This window comes from Thalassophryne amazonica, chromosome 15 (genome assembly GCF_902500255.1).
Source record: "Thalassophryne amazonica chromosome 15, fThaAma1.1, whole genome shotgun sequence".
In the NCBI taxonomy this organism is placed as follows: domain Eukaryota; kingdom Metazoa; phylum Chordata; class Actinopteri; order Batrachoidiformes; family Batrachoididae; genus Thalassophryne; species Thalassophryne amazonica.
Window position 1 is genome coordinate 17087459 of NC_047117.1, and position 20857 is coordinate 17108315.

Here is a 20857-nt window from a genome sequence, read left to right on the forward strand (position 1 = left end):
ATTAGAGCAGATTCCCCAGTTGCTTCTCTGTCTCTCCAACTGCCTGCTAATGAGTTCTGGCTCAAACTCTTTGGTCTTTCTGTTTAACAATAACTAGCATGTACATGTACGCACACACAGAATGAACATGGCCGTAACATCTGATGATCTAATCAGATTAAATGAGATGTTCAATAACAGGCTCAGACGTACCTGCTTTATGAACCTTGTGGATCTGTTTGAACATAGTTTTGTACCAATCTTTCGGCCTATCGACTGTCTGTGGAAAGAGAAATCAGCAACATTAGACTGCCATGTAATTTCAACATAAATTAGATAGCAAAAATTAAATAACATGTTTTTAGAATATAATCAAATAAATGAAATATCATTTTTTTAAAACCAGTTATGCTGAGAGTAAGCTCGGGGGGGGGGGGGGGGTTGGTAAGGTTAGAGCTTACCCTTGTGAAGCACCTTGGAGTAACATATGTTGTGATGGGTCACTGTGTAAATAAATTAAATCAACTAAAACCTTTGATTTGATCCTAACAGGATTGGGCTGTTATTTGAGACATTTCTCCAGCCTTGTGAAATTATCCAAAAACTGCAAAATTTGCCTTCTGCATAACATGACCATTTTGTTCAGGTTGGGTCTGGGAGCATGTGCTCACATTGAATGTTCCATTACATCATGGAATCACCCTGGGTTATGGGTAATTATCCGCTGTAGCCAGGTGATACCTGGGCGTCTCCTTGGCATTTTCCAGGTGCTGGAGTTCTCTGCACTCAGGCACCTGAGTTCTGGATCATGCATTCTTTATTGCTTGCTTCAAGTTTTACTTTACGGTGAGAGACAGACTCCAACAGTGAGCTAAGGTGGTGACTGGATGTCTTGGCACCACATCTCTCTCTGGAATGGTAAATCAAGTAACCAGTTCTCAAAACTAAGAGGCCGTGCAAGAAGGAGACGGGTGAGGAAAGCCACCAATACACCATAACAACTCTAATGGCCCAGTCACATGGCACTTAAAGAAGGGCAATGAAGCCCAAATGAAACAAGAAATCTTGGCTTTTGTTGACATCATTTAACCTTTCCTCAGCTTCGTTCATGCAGCGGGCGCTTCGCCAGGATTTTTAAACTGTCAAAAAATTTGAACAAATACTGCCGAAAACCTCAATTTGTCTGTTTTTTGTTTTACTGTTCTTGACAGTTTCTTAGCATTTGATAAGTTTTTGTAACGTTAGCGTTTCGTTCAACTTCATGTGCCCTTTGTTCAACCTCACAAGTCCAACGTATTGAACAAACCCAACGACAGCTGAACGAATCAATAACTAAAGCCTACATGAACTGAACGTTTTCAGTAACAATAGCGTTAAGAACGTTTCATCAACTATGTATGGACATTTCAAACGTTTGTGGCTCACCTGCACCATTTACCGCCACCTACTGGGCTGGTGAGTGATCGCTGTTTCTTAGCTGTCTTTCACGCAATCGTGAACGTTTCCTCTAAAGCGCCGAGGTCAACGTTAGCTTCAGTTTTGTCTCGTTCCTCCTCCGTTCCTTTTGCGCTCTTGATTGGCAGGCTATTCGGTGATGGGAATTTGTCAGCTCATTCATCAATGTTTTCGCCACGAATTGTGACTTTGTGGTTTTTTCCCCTTCGTTCAGGAATCGTAGTTGCTGTGTGACTGGGCCATAAAGATGTTTTAGGCTTCTGTGGCTGTAACAATGCTTTTGCAGTGCTACTGAAAACTGAGGCACTATGTATACAAATTGTCATAATTCATAAATGGTTAATGCAATATTTTTTTACTGAATTGTATAATTCTTATGAAATAGAGTGAGTGGTTAAATCATCAGTCAAAAGTCAAAATAAGAACTATTGGTCATTTTCAGGAAAAATGATAAAAAAAAATCAAATAGAAACTTGGGGTTTGATTATTTTAGGTGTAAAATCTGCTCTCAAGCCTCAATCTTTACTACAACCTGAGTAGTGGGTGAATTCTGTTTTCTTTAGTCATTACCATGGTAACACTACAGACACTGGCAATGGGTTCCATTACAGCCTATGTATGAAGTACTTCAACCAACACTACAATTAAGACAGTGCGACTAGCAGTGTCTGAAAGACCGCATAAAGTCCATGGACTCATGTATGGAAGGATGGATAGGAGGACATAATGTACTTAACAATTACTTTGGTTGGAAAGGTTGGGTCACGGGGCACAATCAAGCCAAACATGTTTCCAAACCTAGGAGAGCTTGTCATACTGTGCCTGGAAAATCTACAGAAACCCTGTATGTTTGTTTTTGTCTACACACAAAAACACACTATAGATCCAACAGCCACTTCAACATTGAGGTTTCAAATGGCAGAGAAACTTAATCTTTCCTTCATTCAGTCTTGCCAAACAGTGTGTCTACAGTCTGGTCAAAGAAGCAGTTTGGCCCACAGTGAGGGAGCACACATAGCTGTGAATGTAACTTAGGCAGGCCAACTATCACTTCACTCTCCACGGTTACCAACTACAGGTCCACAAAAATGCTTGTCTGCTCGCATGACGGCACATCTGTTTTTCCTTTCCTGCTTTTTCCTTTACATCCTTTTTCTGAATGTACATTGGCTGTATTTCTCACTCTATTTTCTTTTTTTTGCTCCCTTGTTTGGCACATCTCTTTAAAGCCACTTTTGACATGAACAAATCTAAAACTGAGTAATGTTAAATACACAAGGCACCTAAATACAGACACTGAAAAGCATCCAGGTAGGACTTTGCAGTACTGTAACAAACCTCGTCTCAGCTCGTTAAATTAATACAGAGGGAGAGTGAAGAGACGCTGAGACAGAGCGACTGAGACACAGAAAGGCCTTTGAGTGTGGGGGGGGCCAAAAGCACCTGACAGCTGAGTACTATCTCCTCTCAGGGGACTGATCACATATGACAGCAAAGACAGAGTCGAAAGACACTCCTGTGTGACACCACATTGTGAAATGTTTTTTGTTCAGGTCATGTTGGACCTCACCGTGCGGATGGCAATAGGGATACCAGACTTGTCCACAGGGCCAATGCCTTCATAATGAGGAGCTTTTATGACAGAAACCCTTTTCTCTTCTTCAGAGAAGCAAGCAATGGGCACCGTGCTGCTGAGGCTTGTGAGGCCCGACACCACAGATTCTCTGGTAACCGACTCGCTGCCTTCTAGACAGAAGAGACACAAGAGGAAAAGTAAGTAAGTAAGTAAATTTTATTTATATAGCACTTTTCACAGATAAAAATCACAAAGTGCTTCACAATGAAAATATAACATATCACAACTTATATAAAACAATAGAACACAGCATAAAACACAAATTAATTAAAAGGTACACAGGTCTGATGTAACCATACAAAAAGTACAGAGACAAATATTATGGATGCATAATGTACAGAAACAAACATTCATTAATGCCGGCAAATTATACAGTATTTTGGTCTTTCTGATGCCTGATTCTGTTTTTTTCTCTGTTTAAGGTGCAGCTCCATCCAGAGATGGGAGTTGTATTTGTGTTGGCGACCCTCCTGTCCTGTGCACCAACAGCAATTCTTGTATATTCGTCCGTGAATTGTTCTTGAATTGTTTCCGTAATTTATGTTTGTAGAATGGCCCAAGCAGAGGGTCACCCCCTTGAGTCTGGTCTGCTTGAGGTTTCTTCCTCAGAGTGAGTTTTTCTTTACCACTGTTGCTCTGGGGGTTGGTAAGGTTAGACCTTACCTGTGTGAAGCGCCTTGAGGCAACTCTGTTGTGATTTGGCGCTATGTAAAGGAAAATAAATTGAAAAATTGAAACTGAAAATTAAAATAATGGTAACTGGTTAACACTGTTTTTTTTTTACATTGCAAACTAATATATATTTTGCTTGCAATAGCAGTTCTGAATTCACTGTGTCCTCCACTGAACATTATGCAAATCTTTGAATGGCAGAGATAAAATTTACCAGTGATTAAAGTAAAAGGAAGCTGAATAACCACAGGAGGTGACTAGTGAATAAATGTTTGATAGGCAGGTACATATAGACAATTACCGTTAGGCTAAATAATGTGCACATCTTAGCCTAGCTTGCTCACATTAGCATTAGACTATAAAGACTTTTTTATAGCGTCCTAAAGATGTACCTTGTCACACAGCCTGACAAGGCATGTTATTAACAGATATTTCATTTGGTTCTACTAACCAGTTTGGGAACAGTAATATGAAGGTGCATCCCAAAACTAGGAGTAAAATAATTATTATGCTTGAAACAAACAGACCGGAAATAAATAAATAACTCCTGCTTTAAAATCCTCACAGGCAGCAGTGTCCTCACTTTGAATGAGACTGAAATGGCTCACCTGAACTCCTACTCTGTCTGTGGAGCCCAGTGTGGAGTGAAGTGGGAGGAGGAGGATAGGATGGAGGAGAAAGGGACCTTTGTGGATGACCACTACTTCCATTCATAGCATGAGACAGGACTTGACCCTAAAAATGACCCAGAAAGCGAGAGACGGAAACTATCAGGTACTAGCAATTATGAATGCTAGCAAAACGTACTTTCATCCATTTTACTGTGGAAGAAAACGTGGGAGCTCTATAACATTAAAGAAAGACTTGAAATATTAAAAAAGGACAAATCAAAATCAAAATATTTGTGTGTTAGTTCTATCAATTCCATATTAGTTAAACTGCTACAAAACGGGAATACTTTAAAGGGTTAAGAAGTGAGGAAAGAAATACTGGCTACATTCATTACAGGCTGAAATGACCCACACTGAACTTTGCTGTCCCCTTTTATGTGTGTTGAGAGCTGTGATATTTGAACTCTGACAGCACAATCGCACTGAAAATGGTCTGGAATTAACTTTGATGTTTTTGTCTGATGACATTTAATGCTGCGTTTACACATAGGCAAGACGCATTACAAATGTCATCTTTGTGTCATTCTTGGCACATTCCTGACATTGGTAATGTGACTTAAAGCATCTGAATAGGTTTCTTAATAGTGCGTGTTATTCGTGATTTTCATGGAGCATGTTTTTGGCTGTCAAAAAATCTTCCATGAATGTCACGCAACACCTCCATATCGTGGAGGTCGCAACTGAGCGCGTTGATCCGTCTTGATTAGCGGTGATCCTTAATAGAGCAAGACAGAGTTCATCTTTGACATGTGCACAATTAAACCCTGTTGCACTGCATTCAGTTTCATTGCTGCAGTATGCTGAAGGAGGACAGTGACACCAAGTCGGTTAAAAGTTTTGTTCCAATGCTCCTCAGCACTCTCCTGCAGGTGTTCCACCTGCTGCTGCATGTGCCTGATGTTTGGAAAAACGAGTGAGACGAGAGGCGTGAAGCCACACATCTGGCTCTCTCAGTCTCCTCCTCCTCTCTGCACCATTCCATGGCAGAGAGCCCAACTAAGCATGCAGTCATGAAGTTCTTCTGCTGTGGATTTTGAGGAGCAAACGGGAGCGATCTGAATTGTTCTGCAGCTGACAGCAGGATGAATATGGGGATGTGTGTGGAGACAATTTGCCTCATTCACAACGTGACAGAACATAACAATGCGCTTTTACGCATAATAGTGCACAACAGCGTGGAACATTATTCTTGACCGTGCGTAATTGTTCCTGACAATTCTCCAGCAACACGTGCCATTAATCGTAACGCAGTGTAACAGGTTGCAGCAATTCCTGAGGACACCTGATGCCTCTGCCCCGAATCATCACATTCGTGATCAGCGACCAAGAATGTATACTTCGTGGCATTTGTGACTTGTTGTCGTTATGTGTAAATGCAGTTTTAGCATACAACCCCTGGCAAAAATTATGGAATCACCGGCCTCGGAGGATGTTCATTCAGTTTAATTTTGTAGAAAAAAAAGCAGATCACAGACATGACACAAAACTAAAGTCATTTCAAATGGCAACTTTCTGGCTTTAAGAAACACTGTAAGAAATCAGGAAAAAAAATTGTGGCAAACAGTAACGGTTACTTTTTTAGACCAAGCAGAGGGAAAAAAATATGGAATCACTCAATTCTGAGGAAAAAAATTATGGAATCATGAAAAACAAAAGAACTCTCCAACACATCACTAGTATTTTGTTGCACCACTTCTGGCTTTTATAACAGCTTGCAGTCTCTGAGGCATGGACTTAATGAGTGACAAACAGTACTCTTCATCAATCTGGCTCCAACTTTCTCTGATTGCTGTTTCCAGATCAGCTTTGCAGGTTGGAGCCTTGTCATGGACCATTTTCTTCAACTTCCACCAAAGATTTTCAATGGGATTAAGATCCGGACTATTTGCAGGCCATGACATTGACCCTATGTGCCTTTTTGCAAGGAATGTTTTCACAGTTTTTGCTCCATGGCAAGATGCATTATCATCTTGAAAAATGATTTCATCATCCCCAAACATCATTTCAATTGATGGGATAAGAAAAGTGTCCAAAACATCAACGTAAACTTGTGCATTTATTGATGATGTAATGACAGCCATCTCCCCAGTGCCTTTACCTGACATGCAGCCCCATATCATGAATGACTGTGGAAATTTACATGTTCTCTTCAGGCAGTCATCTTTATAAATCTCATTGGAACGGCACCAAACAAAAGTTCCAGCATCATCACCTTGCCCAATGCAGATTCGAGATTCATCACTGAATATGACTTTCATCCAGTCATCCACAGTCCACGATTGCTTTTCCTTAGCCCATTGTAACCTTGTTTTTTTCTGTTTAGGTGTTAATGATGCCTTTCGTTTAGCTTTTCTGTATGTAAATCCCATTTCCTTTAGGCGGTTTCTTACAGCTCAGTCATAGACGTTGACTCCAGTTTCCTCCCATTTCCTCCCATTCGTTCCTCATTTGTTTTGTTGTGCATTTTCAATTTCTGAGACATATTGCTTTAAGTTTTCTGTCTTGACGCTTTGATGTCTTCCTTGGTCTACCAGTATGTTTGCCTTTAACAACCTTCCCAAGTTTGTATTTGGTCCAGAGTTTAGACACAGCTGACTGTGAACAACCAACATCTTTTGCAACATTGCGTGATGATTTACCCTCTTAAGAGTTTGATAATCCTCTCCTTTGTTTCAACTGACATCTCTCGTGTTGGAGCCATGATTCATGTCGGTCCACTTGGTGCAACAGCTCTCCAAGGTGTGATCACTCCTTTTTAGATGCAGACTAACGACCAGATCTGATTTGATGCAGGTGTTAGTTTTGGGGATGAAAATTTACAGGGTGATTCCATAATTTATTCCTCAGAATTGAGTGAGTCCATATTTTTTTCCCCTCTGCTTGGTCTAAAAAAGTAACCGTTACTGACTGCCACAATTTTGTTTCCTGATTTCTTATAGTGTTTCTTAAAGCCAGAAAGTTGCCATTTGAAATGACTTTAGTTTTGTGTCATGTCTGTGATCTGCTTTTTTCTACAAAATTAAACAACTGAATGAACATCCTCCGAGGCCAGTGATTCCACAATTTTTGCCAGGGGTTGTATAGCTTCTATGTTTCACAATAATCTGCCAGTGGCTCAGAGAATATTGACTGTTCCAGCTTTTATTCTGAAACAAACTAGTAGTACTGAGATTCTTTGGTCATGATCACGTGCTAGTTACAGTTTTTCTTTGTTGTTGTTGCACGTGTGAGATGTAGATCAATTTCTAAAGTGATGCATCATGACAAAAACAGGGCATCTTACAGCTCCCCATCCCCAATTGAAATTAAAGTCGGAAAAAATAAATTAAAAATCCTTTAGGCTTCAAGCCTTGTAATTGGAATGTAGCCACAAAGAGAGATTCACAAGGAGGCACAGAACCCAAAGTTACTCCTCAGTACAAGAACAGTTAGTGCAGGAAAGGGATACACTTAACCACATTAAGAGGCTGAAACTGTGGCAAAGACATTTCTTTCAGATTCACACATACCTTTCTGAAAAATTAGTTGTGATTGTGATATATACAAAAGACCAAGGAGCTGAGACTCTTGAAGAACACTCTCCAAATCACCACAGCATTAACAAATCATTCCATTTGACAAAAAACAGAGGAGTTTTTAGTGTAAAGCCTTGCATGATCAGATCAAAGATTCATGATTAGACAGAACAGCACTACTGATTACTTTGCAACCTCATGCCAATGTAACATTTTAAAGATTAAATATTTGGATTAAATCACCCAGCACAGTTTACAGTCGCCTCCAAAATTACTGGAACAAAGCCAGTTCATTCAGATAAAGCCTTAACACCTTCAGTACATCGCAAAAACAAATTATTTATCTTGTCCAATACTTTCTGGTCTCCAACCAAGCTAGTGATTCGTATATTTACTTTAGTTTGAAATATACAGTTGTGGTCAGACGTTTATATCAAGGCTTTGAATCAGTTCGTGGAACAAAAACGAAAACCAGGAACTTCAAATTTTTTCATGTTCCAGAACAGAACCATGTATTTAAAATAATAACCGGTTACTACAGTTATTTATTTCCTTCTTGAGAAGATTTTCATTTATAATGACCCAGTGAGGATGTCACACTCCATTAATGCTCCACGCCCAAACAGTTGGTGGCAATAATGCACCGTGTCAATTTGCAAACCTCCAATGACCTTGACAAAAAAAGACGACCCAGTGAGGTTCACTTCCGCCTGTCGTATATTTTGCATGTTGTTGGCGTAAAGATGCGCTATCATCTCATGTTTCGCGCTGAGAAACGCACCCAGAGCAGACAAACATTGAGGAACTACTTTAAAAACAATATATTTATTCAGGTCATTATTATGCTTTGTTATTCCTCTTGGTGGATGAAATGAGATTTATTTTCATCACGAGCAGAATGCTGAAGATACGTCAAATGGCTGAACACTGGCGGGAATATATTTAACTTTTAAAATAACTTATTTTTTTTGTTGATGGGACAAAGCACTGGAGTTCTCTGGTTGAGGCTGAGAATCACACCTGGAGCAGAAAAAACACTGAAGGACTTCTTTAAGAACGCAGCATTTCTTTAGTAAATTCATGATAAGGAATTTCACACCCATTCTTCCAAAACAAGAATGTCTTATCAGGCTATGATGATGAATCCGACAAACAACGTAACAGGTCAGAATAAAACTTCATATTTACTCAGTGTGTGAATGGTTTTAAGATTTGAAACAGTTGAACTGTATGACTGGTCATGTAAGGACTATAGCTTTTGCTGATGAGCCAATCAATGGGCAGCAGTGGGTTTGTGCAGGCTTCTCTGACAGGCTGACAGGAGTTATGCGGTAAAAAATTGAAGGAACCTTAACTTTTGACCCCTGTACAAACTGAAACTGACATTTGTCACCATTTTCGCAGTTTTTACCCCATAACTCCTGAACATTCAGTCATAGATAGTCCAAACTATACCTTTTTGGAATCGTTATGATCAGACAAATAATGTAGTGTAGTTTTCAATTTGATTAGAGCATTTTTAAGTTTAACCCCTGTGCAATTCTTCAATTGACCCCTACCTGGTCGCCTATTGAAAATTCAAGTGGCTAGTCGGTTTTTTCAAAAGAGTAATGTCTAAGGAGTATTTGTGCCGACTTTCGTGCTTGTATCACCATTTGCAGGATTGTTTCAGTTATCTGCTGCACTATAAATTCTGGGTCTGTTCGTGAAGCTCAGGGCTATCTGCCAGTGATCACCTTAGTATTCTCTCTGCTCCCTGTCAATTTACTGTTGGTGAATTCATACTTTAGGTGCAGTTATTTCCGGCGGACTGATTCTGCCGAGGCACAGAAGACACCACTTAAAGCTGACGGCTGAACATCACAGGGCAGTGGACTTACCATGAGAATGCCCTGGCTGAAGCTGATGCAGTGGCTCGTGGACCACCCTGCTGAGGCTGACATCTCTGAGCCACTGCAGTCTTCTTTTGGAATGCAGTCTTCCATGAGGACAGCTTATGCTGTGGTGCACTGAAAAGGTGATGGATGGACACTGACCCTGCACCCCAGGGCACTGGGCTTATCTCACGACACCCTGCCTGTGGCGCCAATGACTGTGTGCTCAACTCAATAATGCACTTTGTTTTTGATGCTATTTTGGTTTTCCATTTCTTCAACTTGGTAAACCTTTGTCAAAACCTTGCAACAGTTGGAATGGCCTAAGCAGTGGGTCACCCCACGAATCTGGTCTGCTTGAGGTTTCTTCCTCCGTATCCTCAGAGGGAGTTTTCCCTTACCACTGACACCTGTGTGCTTGCTCAAGGGGGTTCTATGTATCTTACTTGTGTGAAGCGCCTTGAGGCAGTTTTGTTGTGATTTTGTGCTGTATAAATAAAATAAATTAAGTTATGGGTAAGTTTTGTATAAGTTAAGAGCACGTTGAAGCACGCTGGTATATGTCGTAGTATGGCGAGTTCATCAAAAAATTTTGCGCATGCATAATATTTTTGACGTGTGCCAGCGTATGGCTGATACGTCCTGCATATGCGGGCCATAAATTGTATGCAAGTTATGCGATTGTTGACACACATTATTTCTAAGTTACTCATAAGTTGAAATTTGTCCACTGATGCTGTCTACTGATTGGCTCAACAACTGAAAGCTGCAATCCTCATGCGAACAGTTCAGACTGTTTCAAATATTAAAATCATTCACACACAGAGTAAATATAAAGTCTTAATCTTACCTGTTACATTATTTCAGTAAGATTAATCATCACAGCCTGATGAAAACTGATCCACATAAAGCATCCAGATTTTGGAAAACGACATCTGAAAATACTTTAGTTCCTTGTCGTGGCTGAAGAAACACAGTGTTTTAAACAAAGTCACTGTGTTTTGTCTCTCAGCCTGAACCAGAAAACATTGGTGCTTTTTGCCACAAAAACAAAACAAAAAACTTATTTTAAAAGTGGAAAGAGTCACAGCACCTCATGCATTCATATCAGTGTTTACCAAAGGCATCAGTTGATTCTTCTGCATACAAAAATAAATACTATGATCCACCAAGACAAAAATTAAATTAAATTAAAAAATGTTAAATTACTGTTTGGCCTCCGTGTGGAGGGGTGAGGCCATGTGAAAGTTTGTGTTCTCGATGATGTTTATGTCAGCATCTACCTGCTCTGTCTACCAGACAAAAGGGTTCTGCTGGTGGTGGAAATTAACTGTTCTGACCCATACCATACCGTGATGACCCGGACCGCTCGGTGGAAATGGGGCTGTCGGCATACGCTGGCTCAAGAGTCATGTTGTGACAGCTGTATGACTTATTCGACCTAGCCAGTGTATTTGTGAAATTTTTCACAAGTCGGCATATGCTGGCTAAATCATCAAGGTGCGACAGGGCCATATGGGCATATCACTCTGCTGTACATTTTATCCATAAAATGATTTGTCAGGTCATGAATGTTTGATATGAAGGGTCACTGAGGCTGCCAGACACATCTACCAAAGACAAACATATATTACACATACAGAACTGTAATGATTACAAACATATAATAATGTGCTGAAAATAACTAAATGGAAGTTAATAGTTAGTTAGTGGTAGTGGGCTCAATCAAGTTCCATGAATAACCATCAGGATGCAGGTTATCACTGCAACTAAAGACACACTCACACACACTCATCTTCAACTGCTTAGTCCAATCAAGGGTCGCGGGGGGCTGGAGCCTATCCCAGCAGTCAGAGTGCAAGGCGGGGTACACCCAGGACAGGACGCCAGTCTGTCACAGGGCCACAAACAGACAAACAAACACATTCACACCTACTTGCACACCTACGGACAATTTAAAGATTCCAATCCACCTAACCCGCATGTCTTTGGATGTGGGAGGAAACCGGAGCACCCGGAGGAAACTCATGCAAACACGGGGAGAACATGCAAACTCCACACAGAAAGGCCACAGGTGGGAACTAAACCCATGACCTTCTCGCTGTGAGGCAACAGTGCTAACCACTAAGCCACCGTGCTGCCCGCGACTAAAGACAATATCAGCTAATTCTACTAAAAAGTGGTGCTGGTCAGCAAAATCATCTGTTGCGGTCTCTGACGACCTGCATCCTGATGACCCTGAATGACATAAGTTCAATATCACTGTTTTATCAAATATTTAACAAAAAAAGGGGGGAGGGGAAGGTAATTTAATGACACTTTTGTGGCTTAATTCAGTTTTCCAAATAAATGTGAGGGAAAGAAACATTTCCTTATTTGTTTTAATGATGTGTGTTACGACAGTCGCTTGTTGGGATAATTACGTTAGTAACAGTGGCTGCTGCAGCAGTGAAGGCCACAGAGGCTGTTAGCGCATCATCGATGCCAACAGTGGACGTGGAGGCAGAGACAAGGCTGAGGGTGGGCGATGGTGTGGGTGAGGCATCAGGCGAGTCCAGGCTACAGATCTGCAGCTCATCCAGCAGACCCGTTGTGGACGAAGAGTAGTGGCTGAGCGCTGACACGGTCACGGGGGAAGCGGAGGGCGACATGCAGCCACCGATGCTCACACTGCTGACTGTGGTAAAGCCTGGCCTGCTGCTGACTGCACCAGATGTGCTGCCAGCCACACTAGGGACATATGGGGTGGGTGATAAAGCCTTAGACATTAGGTCTGATGGGTAGTCAAGTGAGTCTGAACTGTGGCAGCGATAGGGTGAATGCCGTGCTGTTGGGTCAAGGGAGGAAGGCCCCTAATGTTGGAGGGACAGCCAGTTGAAAGAAAAAGGAGAGATGGAGAGTGCTTAGTGATACCACTTATTAGCCATGTCACAAAAGCTGTATGGAGGTAACAGGTGAGGCTAACGAAAGGTGAAATGCTGTAGTGAAACCACACTTAAGTATTCCAAGGCTGCAGCATAGTTTTATGAAACTGTGGATTGAAGAAGCTGTTAGTTCAAAATCCTGGAGAGCAGCAAACACAGGATATGCAGTAACAATATACAGTGGAACACCCACCTCCAAATAAATATGCAAACATTTATACATACTGTAGTGTATCAGTTAGCGTGGTTGGATATCAGCACCAAGACGTATGGAAGGCATAACACACACAACATTGAAAAAAGGTGTGTTTTCAAAGGTGACACGGTGAGTTTGCAGTCCCACAAAAACCCTCACAACAATGTAACCTCCAATCAAAAACTTTTGTAGTCTTGTTCACTGAATCCAACGCATCCTCATCAGGCTTGTTCAATGACTCCACTCAATGAACCCAGCAATCATCTGGACTTCACTCTTCAAATCCAGTATCTGAGACTTGGACTCTTTTTGAGCTTAGTTGGCTACTTGGTGACATTGGCATCCAGTTCAAGTCAAAAAAGGGGCCTGTCAGCCTGAAAACACTTTTTCATTTTTATATAGTCGTACTGATGAAGCATAATGTCATAAAAACACGTGGATGTGGCTATTTTCCTTCCCAGGTTCTACAAGTTCTCCACAACAGAGAAAATTGACTTTTTTGTGAAGGATGTCCCACTTTTCAGCCAATGACAGATATTTTTAGACATTTCTGCATAGACTGAAGCCAGAAGCATCTAGCTGGAAATGATGAGTGATTTTATTTTTCATTTATTTACTTTCATAAATACGAGGTCTATTAGAAAAGTATCCGACCTTATTATTTTTTTCAAAAACCATATGGATTTGAATCACGTGATTGCGTCAGACAAGCTTGAACCCTCGTGCGCATGCGTGAGTTTTTTCACGCCTGGCGGTTGCATCATTCGCCTGTGAGCAGGCTTTGAGTGAGGAGTCGTCCACCCCCTCGGCGGATTTTCATTGTCAGGAAATGGCGGAATGATTTGGGCATTTTTTCCCATCAGAATTTTTTCAGAAACTGTTAGAGACTGGCAGCTGGAAACCATTCGAAAAATTTATCTGGCTTTCGGTGAAAATTTTACGGGCTTCACAGAGAATAAGGACTGTTACTACAGCTTTAAGGACGGCTTTAGGGACGCTCGGCGCGCTGCGCTTCAAGAGCCACAAACCACCGGATCATTTCTAAACGGATGGCTCTATGGATCCGAGACCGTGCACTTTCTCTGGTTATCACAAGAGCTGGAACATCAGCCATTTTCCGGCAAATTTCACTTTTAACAAGAGATTTTGTCATGGAAAGCCGAGCGTCCTTAAAGCCGTCGCGCGTCACGACCGATTTGCTGATGGAGCGAGACAAATCAACACCTCTAGTTTGGTCTCATAGAATGGCTTTGAAATGGCGTTCAGACAGCTGTCGGTGGTTTTTCCATCGAGTGATTATCCGAGAAATTGTGGATGTGCCTGGACATACCAGAAGATGTGCCATGAGGCTTCATCACGGCGTTGCTTTGCGCCATGCGGCACCGCCGCAATGCGCTGAATTCCTCCGCATGTCTGTCTCAATGTGCCGAAAAAGTGCTGATGTCCACGTCTTTTCACAATTCCTGTGCTAGTCAGACGACGTCTGGGATAAAACACAGCGTCCAGTTTGGAAATGAACGGCACAATCCACTGTTACAGGAGTTTTTGTTATGGAAAGAGGAGCAGAGGCTTCGCGTGTCGCGGCGGTGCCGCATGGCGCACAGCAACGCCGTGATGAAGCCTCACAGGACATGTTCTGGCATGTCCAGGCACATCCACAATTTCTCGGATAATCACTGGATGGAAAAACCACCGACAGCTGTCTGAACGCCATCTCAAAGCCGTCCTGTGAGACCAAAACGGAGGTGTTCCTTTATCTTGCTCCATCAGCAAATCAGTCGTGACGAGCGAAGCCTCCGCTCGGCTTTCCATGACAAAATCTCTTGTTAAAAGTGAAATCTGCCGGAAATGGTTGATGTCCAGCTCTTGTGATAACCAGAGAAAGTGCACACGACGGTCCCGGCTCCACAGAGCCATCCGTTTAGAAATGATCTGGTGGTTTGTGGGTCTCGATGGTGGCACGAAGCGCGGTGCGCCGAGCGTCCTTAAAACCGTCCTTAAAGCTGTAGTAACAGTCCTTATTCTCTGTGAAGCCCGTAAAATTTTCACCAAAAGCCAGATACATTTTTCGAATGGTTTCCAGCTGCCAGTCTCTAACAGTTTCTGAAAAAATTCTGATGGAAAAAAAGCCCAAATCATTCCGCCATTTCCTGACAATGAAAATCCGCCGAGGGGGTGGACCACTCATCACTCAAAGCCTGCTCACAGGCGAATGACGCAACCGACAGGCGTGGAAAAACTCACGCATGCGCATGAGGGTTCAAGCTTGTCTGACGCAATCACACGTGATTCAAATCCATATGGTTTTTGAAAAAATAATGTCGGATACTTTTCTAATAGACATCATAATTTCCTACTTTTGCACACAAAATACGGTCTATTAGAAAAGAAACCCACCTTTTTATTTTTTCAAAAACCATATGGATTTGAATCACGTGTGATTGCGTCAGACAAGCTTGAACCCTCATGCGCATGCGTGAGTTTTTTCACGCCTGTCGGTTGCGTCATTCGCCTGTGGGCAGGCTTTGAGTGAGCACTGGTCCACCCCCTCGGCGGAATTCCTTTGTCTGACTTCTTCCTGAGATACTGGCGCTTTGCTTTATCAAATTTTTTCTGAAACTGTAAGACACATCCAAGTGGACACCATTCGAGAAATTCAGACGGTTTTCGGTGAAAATTTTAATGGCTGATGAGAGATTATGGAGTGTTAATGTCGCTTTAAGGACTGCCCATAGAGCCAGACGGTGCGCCGCGCCCTGAGCCGCAGTCGTCAGCCTGTTTTGAGCTGAAAACTTCCAAATTTAAGCCTCTGTTGACCCAGGACATCGTGAGAGAACAGAGAAGTTTCAGAAGAGCTCAGGATCAGCAGTTTATCCGGACATTCCACTGTTAAAGGAGATTTTGTAATGAAAGACGTGCGGACGGATTCGCGCGTCGGCATCCAGCCGCTCATCGCACGGTGCCACAGCAAAACACCTCCGTTGGAAGCATTACAGGACAAGTTTGAACATGCCCAGCTGTTAAACAATTTCTCGGATACTCATTCGACTGAAAGCCATCGAAAACCGCCTGAATCTTACGAATGGTTATCAACACGGAGGTGTTTTGCTGTGGCCCTACGCCATGAGCGGCTGGGTGCCGACGCGCGAATCCGTCCGCACGTCTTTCATTACAAAATCTCCTTTACAATCTCACAGTTTCTGAAAAAATTTTGATCAAGCAAAGCGCCAGTCTCTCAGGAAGAAGTCAGACAAAGGAATTCCGACGAGGGGGGTGGACCAGTGCTCACTCAAAGCCTGCCCACAGGCGAATGACGCAACCGACAGGCGTGAAAAACTCACGCATGTGCACGAGGGTTCAAGCTTGTCTGACGTAATCGCACATGATTCAAATCCATATAGTTTTTTAAAAAAATAAAAAGGTTGGTTTCTTTTCTAATAGACCTCGTATCTATACCACCAGGGAAGATTTTTGGATAACAACTGCTGAAGGACTACAATCAAGACCTGTTCTTGTTTTGCATGTTTGAAAATTCTTTGTTGAACTTTGTTTATTTGATCTTTCTTATTGTTATATGGCCAAAGCAAGTGGCCACACCTCTGAGTCTGTCCTGAAGATTTATTCCTCAAAAAACACCAGAGGATGTCCTTTATCATTTCAAGTTAAATAAATAAATAAAAATAAATAAGTTTTTCTCTTAGCACTGTTGGCTACATGCTTATTCAGGGGGATTGGTATGGTTAGATCTTACCCTTTTTTCAAGCACCTTGGGGCAACTTATTGGTGCTATATAAACAAACTGAATTGAACTTTTATGAGTCAAAAACTTTTGTCATTTGTAGCACCAAAACAGTTCATCCACATGAATAAAGGTGCAGTTTCAATAAAGATTAAGGATTTTCGAAAAATGCATTTAATTTTTTAGATTTAGAGCCAATTTTTCAATTTATTTTCATTTATATAGCACCAAATCACAACAGAGTTGCCTCAAGGCGCTTCACACAAGTAAGGTGTGAGCCAAAATATTTCAACAGAGTTCTTGACAAATATGCGACACATATTGTGAAAGCTGAATTTGGTTGTGAACATTTTAATATGCAACACAGGGGCATAAACTTATAAGTATCTTAACTGGGAATAACTTAAATATGGTAAAATCTGGAAAATACTGCTGGACCCCAGAGAGGTAAGCTCTCCAACAACCCTCACATGTCTAACTCACACTTACTATGTACTGCTTTTTTCCTCTCTATAACTTTCATTGCTTTCTAAAATTTCACTCGCTGACATAGACTTAGTTATGCTCTATCACTTCGTATATGTATGTAAAGATAGCATTCATCCTTATGCTGAAGGCTCTTTTAAACTGTATCTGCTCAAGTTCACCTTGAACTTGTAGCTTGACTGTGATCCCTCTGTTGTCACGTTGGATAACACAGTCAGTAAAATGAAAGGCCACGATCTACTTCTTGTATGGAACCTTTGAGAACACTCCAAATCTGACCACTGCAGTAACAACACCAAAGCTGTTTTTCAGCTTTGCTGTCACCTAAATAAAACTGATTGCAATATTGTGGCAGTAGATTCAGTTTGTGTTACAGAATGTAGTCAGTATGTACCAACAGTTCTGCAGGAGAAGGTCTTGGTGGAACAGCAAGAGGAGTCTCCATCATCTCCACAGGAGGGGGAGCTGGACTTGAAGTTACAATGCAGCGTTGATCTGGGACCATGAGTCCACTGTGGATTTCACTGACTCAGGCTCTAGCTGTTTTGGGTTTTCAGGAACCAAGTGGACAGAAAGGAAGGCTGTCTGTGTTAGGGGACGACAGCATGTGAAGTTGTTTTTAGGAGATGGGGATGGGATTAAAGGGGATCAGAGGTTTGGGGTTTTGGATGGGGGTCCAAATGAGAGTTGAGGTGAGCGGGTGGATCAGGGACGGTAACAGGGGTTTATTTTAAGAGAAGAAACTTTACGATCTTGAGCATTTGTGTTAGTGGTGATTGCGGCACTACAGTTGCTAGTACTATGGAAGGCAGCGGACTGGTAATTCTGTTCAGCTGATGTAGGTGTGGTGTTCAAGGGATTTGTGCTATCCTCTGCCAATGAGTAAGATGTGCTGCTAATAGTGAGGGACTCTTCAAAACAGCTTTTTCACTCCGAGTAAACATTCCTGGACTCAAGTCATTAGCAGGGATAATAAGTGAGCTGTAGGGTGGTGGTTAGTGCCCAGTTGGTGGAAAGTGGAAACTTTCTCTTCTAGGGGTGGGGAAGGCACATGATTATCCTCCTTTTTGGTCAATAAAAATGCAACAGCCAACAATGTTAAAACAGTAAATAAAAACAAAAATCAGTCAGTGCAAAGCATGTCACAAATCAAGTTATTCAAATTAGATAGATAACTAGCTAGGTGTCTGTATGTATGTGATGAAATTGATGATCCTACTGAAAACCACTGGTTTATCTTTACACAGAACATAGAGTTGTGTTGGAGATGTCACCTGTGTGGGTGACTTTTTATCCTGAAGGTTAGGTCTGACACTGCGGAAACCTTGGCAGCAAGAGAAGAGCTGCAGGTGTCTCCATTTTTCAAGCCATCTGTTGCACTGCGGGATCGCCAGGAATCTGGGGATAAAGTTAATATTAGCGCCACATTACGCAGGACAGTGTTTATTTCCAAGGTGGTATATATTATTTCACGTATGTGCATGTGTCCCTGTGTGTTCAACAATCAAGGTTCTCCAGTGATTTTTTTTTTCCAATGTACTTTAAAATACAGAGTTACAGCCCAGATAGGCTTTACTAGGTGTTCCATTCTCCAGAAAAATCCATTCTGCTACATCAAATTGTTAAGAGGTCACAACAAAAAAAAAAAAAAAGCTGTAGCTGTGTAAGAACTGCTACAAATGGCCACTTACCTGAAGTATAATTAAGTGTGTCTGACTAAAAGTTTAATTATTGGGAATTAATGAAAAATAATAAATATAGAGCCTTACCCAAGTCTGAAGAGTGAGAATCACTCCCTGAGGAACAACAACAGAAGTAACAATAAGTGACCACAGCTGTGGATGCAGTCATGATCATTTCTGCTACATAGGGTTATACTTTAATATTGGTATTGGGGCATTCCCCCCTAGGTCATTTCCCCCTGGGCTCCTCCCAAGGTCATCCCCCCCTCACCTGCTAATGTCGGCTGTCACCACCTGAACATCTGGGTGTTTCTTGGATATACAAGGAACAACAATGAACAGAGTTGTTGCCCAGCAGCTGGGATGGGAGCCGGTGCGAGCCTGCCCACAACAACGCCAAGTGTATTGGGACACCACTCGCAGAACTCAAACCACTGTGGCCAACTACCAAGAGAGCCTTATTTACATGCATGGATGAATAGCAAACCTGCGCATCACCAGCGCCAGCTAGGTAAGACACCTGACAATGATGGCACTGCAAATAGCATGTGGTTTTCCGGAATCTAAACTGAACCTTTGTTGTCAGAGTGAAACAATGTTAAACCCCCCCACTTGAGAAAAAAAAAGTTCAACACAGAATCTTCCAGCAGTGTAAGCAGCCTGCAGTTCATTAAAAGAGGGAGCAGGCTAGCTGTCAAGTGGGCTGCTGTCTAGGAACAGCCACCAGGAACCAATTCAACTCTATTCACTTTATTTATACAGCACCAAATCATAAGTCATCTCAAAGCACTATGCACAAGTAAGGTCTTACATATGGCCACCCCACTGCATCAAGACAAAAGGTGCACTGTGCAGTTTCTAAAACTACAACCATGGAAATCTATAACTCCTTCAACATTTTAATGAGTGTCTTTGGGGTTTCCCTCAGTATAATTATTGCATGTTCACGCAATGTTCTGAAAACTGCCTGCTGCTGCAATTTTAATGATTGATGGATGTGAAGTGCAAGACATATTCAGTGATTTGGGAATTTTCATCAACACAATACTTTATTTGTCAAAGTCAATGGTCTTACAAACGTGATGATATGTTGGAAAAGTAAGCCTTTCATTTAAGTGTAGAGCAGGTAGCTCAGGGGTTAAGGAGCTAAGCTGAAATATCTAGAGCTGGGTTTGATTCCTGCTTATGCTACCTGTCTGTGTCCTTGGACGAGGCTGAATATAATGGATTAATTTCTGGTGAATTTCCATAATCCATCTTCTGTAGAGATCAGATGCTTCATCTGTCTTGTCCCAGTCCACACTGGGAATGGTCTTGGTTAGGGAAGTAACCCAAATTCAGACTGGTGTCCCATCAAGGCAGAGCCATAGGCTGAATCTCAATTCTACCCCTTGGCCCTTCCCCATACCCCTTCCCTGTTTTACCCTAAACTGTGTCTTTTTTTATTCTTTTTATTTTACTTCTTTTACTTATTTATGTTTTAAATTTTTTATTGTGTTTTAATCTTATTTCATTTTGTTCTGCTTTTAAAGGATGTTTGTGAAGCGCCTTGAGGCGTTTAGTCGTGATTTGGCGCTATATAAATTAATAAATTATTATTGTTATAAATTATTTTAATTACTAATTAATTAATTACTAAATCAATCAATGATTAATCAAACAATATTAATTACTATTACACTAATGTAACACAATTTTTGTTCCTGGCTTCTAAGTGTTATATTTCAACTGCTTACTGTCTAAAGTCTATGGAAGAATGACTACATTCAGCACAAACTTTGATTTTATTTTTTTAATGTTCTAGAAAGTTCTAAAGTTTCTTGAAATTTCTAGATAATTCTGGAAACTTCTAGAAAATTTCTGGACATGTTCTAGCAGTTTCACAATATTCTAGAAGACTACTCAGTCGTCAGTGAAGACGAATCGAGAATATTCTTGAAAACAGACAAATTTCAAAATATCATGTCCTGATCACAGAAGCAAGTTTCTGTGGAATAACGGCTATTTCTATTTATTTAAGGCATAACA

At 41.4% G+C, this 20857-nt stretch overlaps 1 protein-coding gene across 1 annotated transcript in view; it reads right to left on the bottom strand.

The window, feature by feature from the left end:
- The window catches only part of sorbs2a (sorbin and SH3 domain containing 2a), a 141537-nt gene that overhangs the window by 33551 nt on the left and 87129 nt on the right, over positions 1-20857 (bottom strand). The window contains exons 11-17 of the mRNA XM_034187772.1: positions 19101-19210; positions 18917-18922; positions 18422-18545; positions 12226-12654; positions 4351-4477; positions 3005-3180; positions 193-259 (exon numbers count right to left, since the gene is read on the bottom strand). Of these exons, the coding sequence (XP_034043663.1) occupies positions 193-259; positions 3005-3180; positions 4351-4477; positions 12226-12654; positions 18422-18545; positions 18917-18922; positions 19101-19210 (1039 nt within the window). The remainder of the gene's footprint in view (positions 1-192; positions 260-3004; positions 3181-4350; positions 4478-12225; positions 12655-18421; positions 18546-18916; positions 18923-19100; positions 19211-20857) is intronic.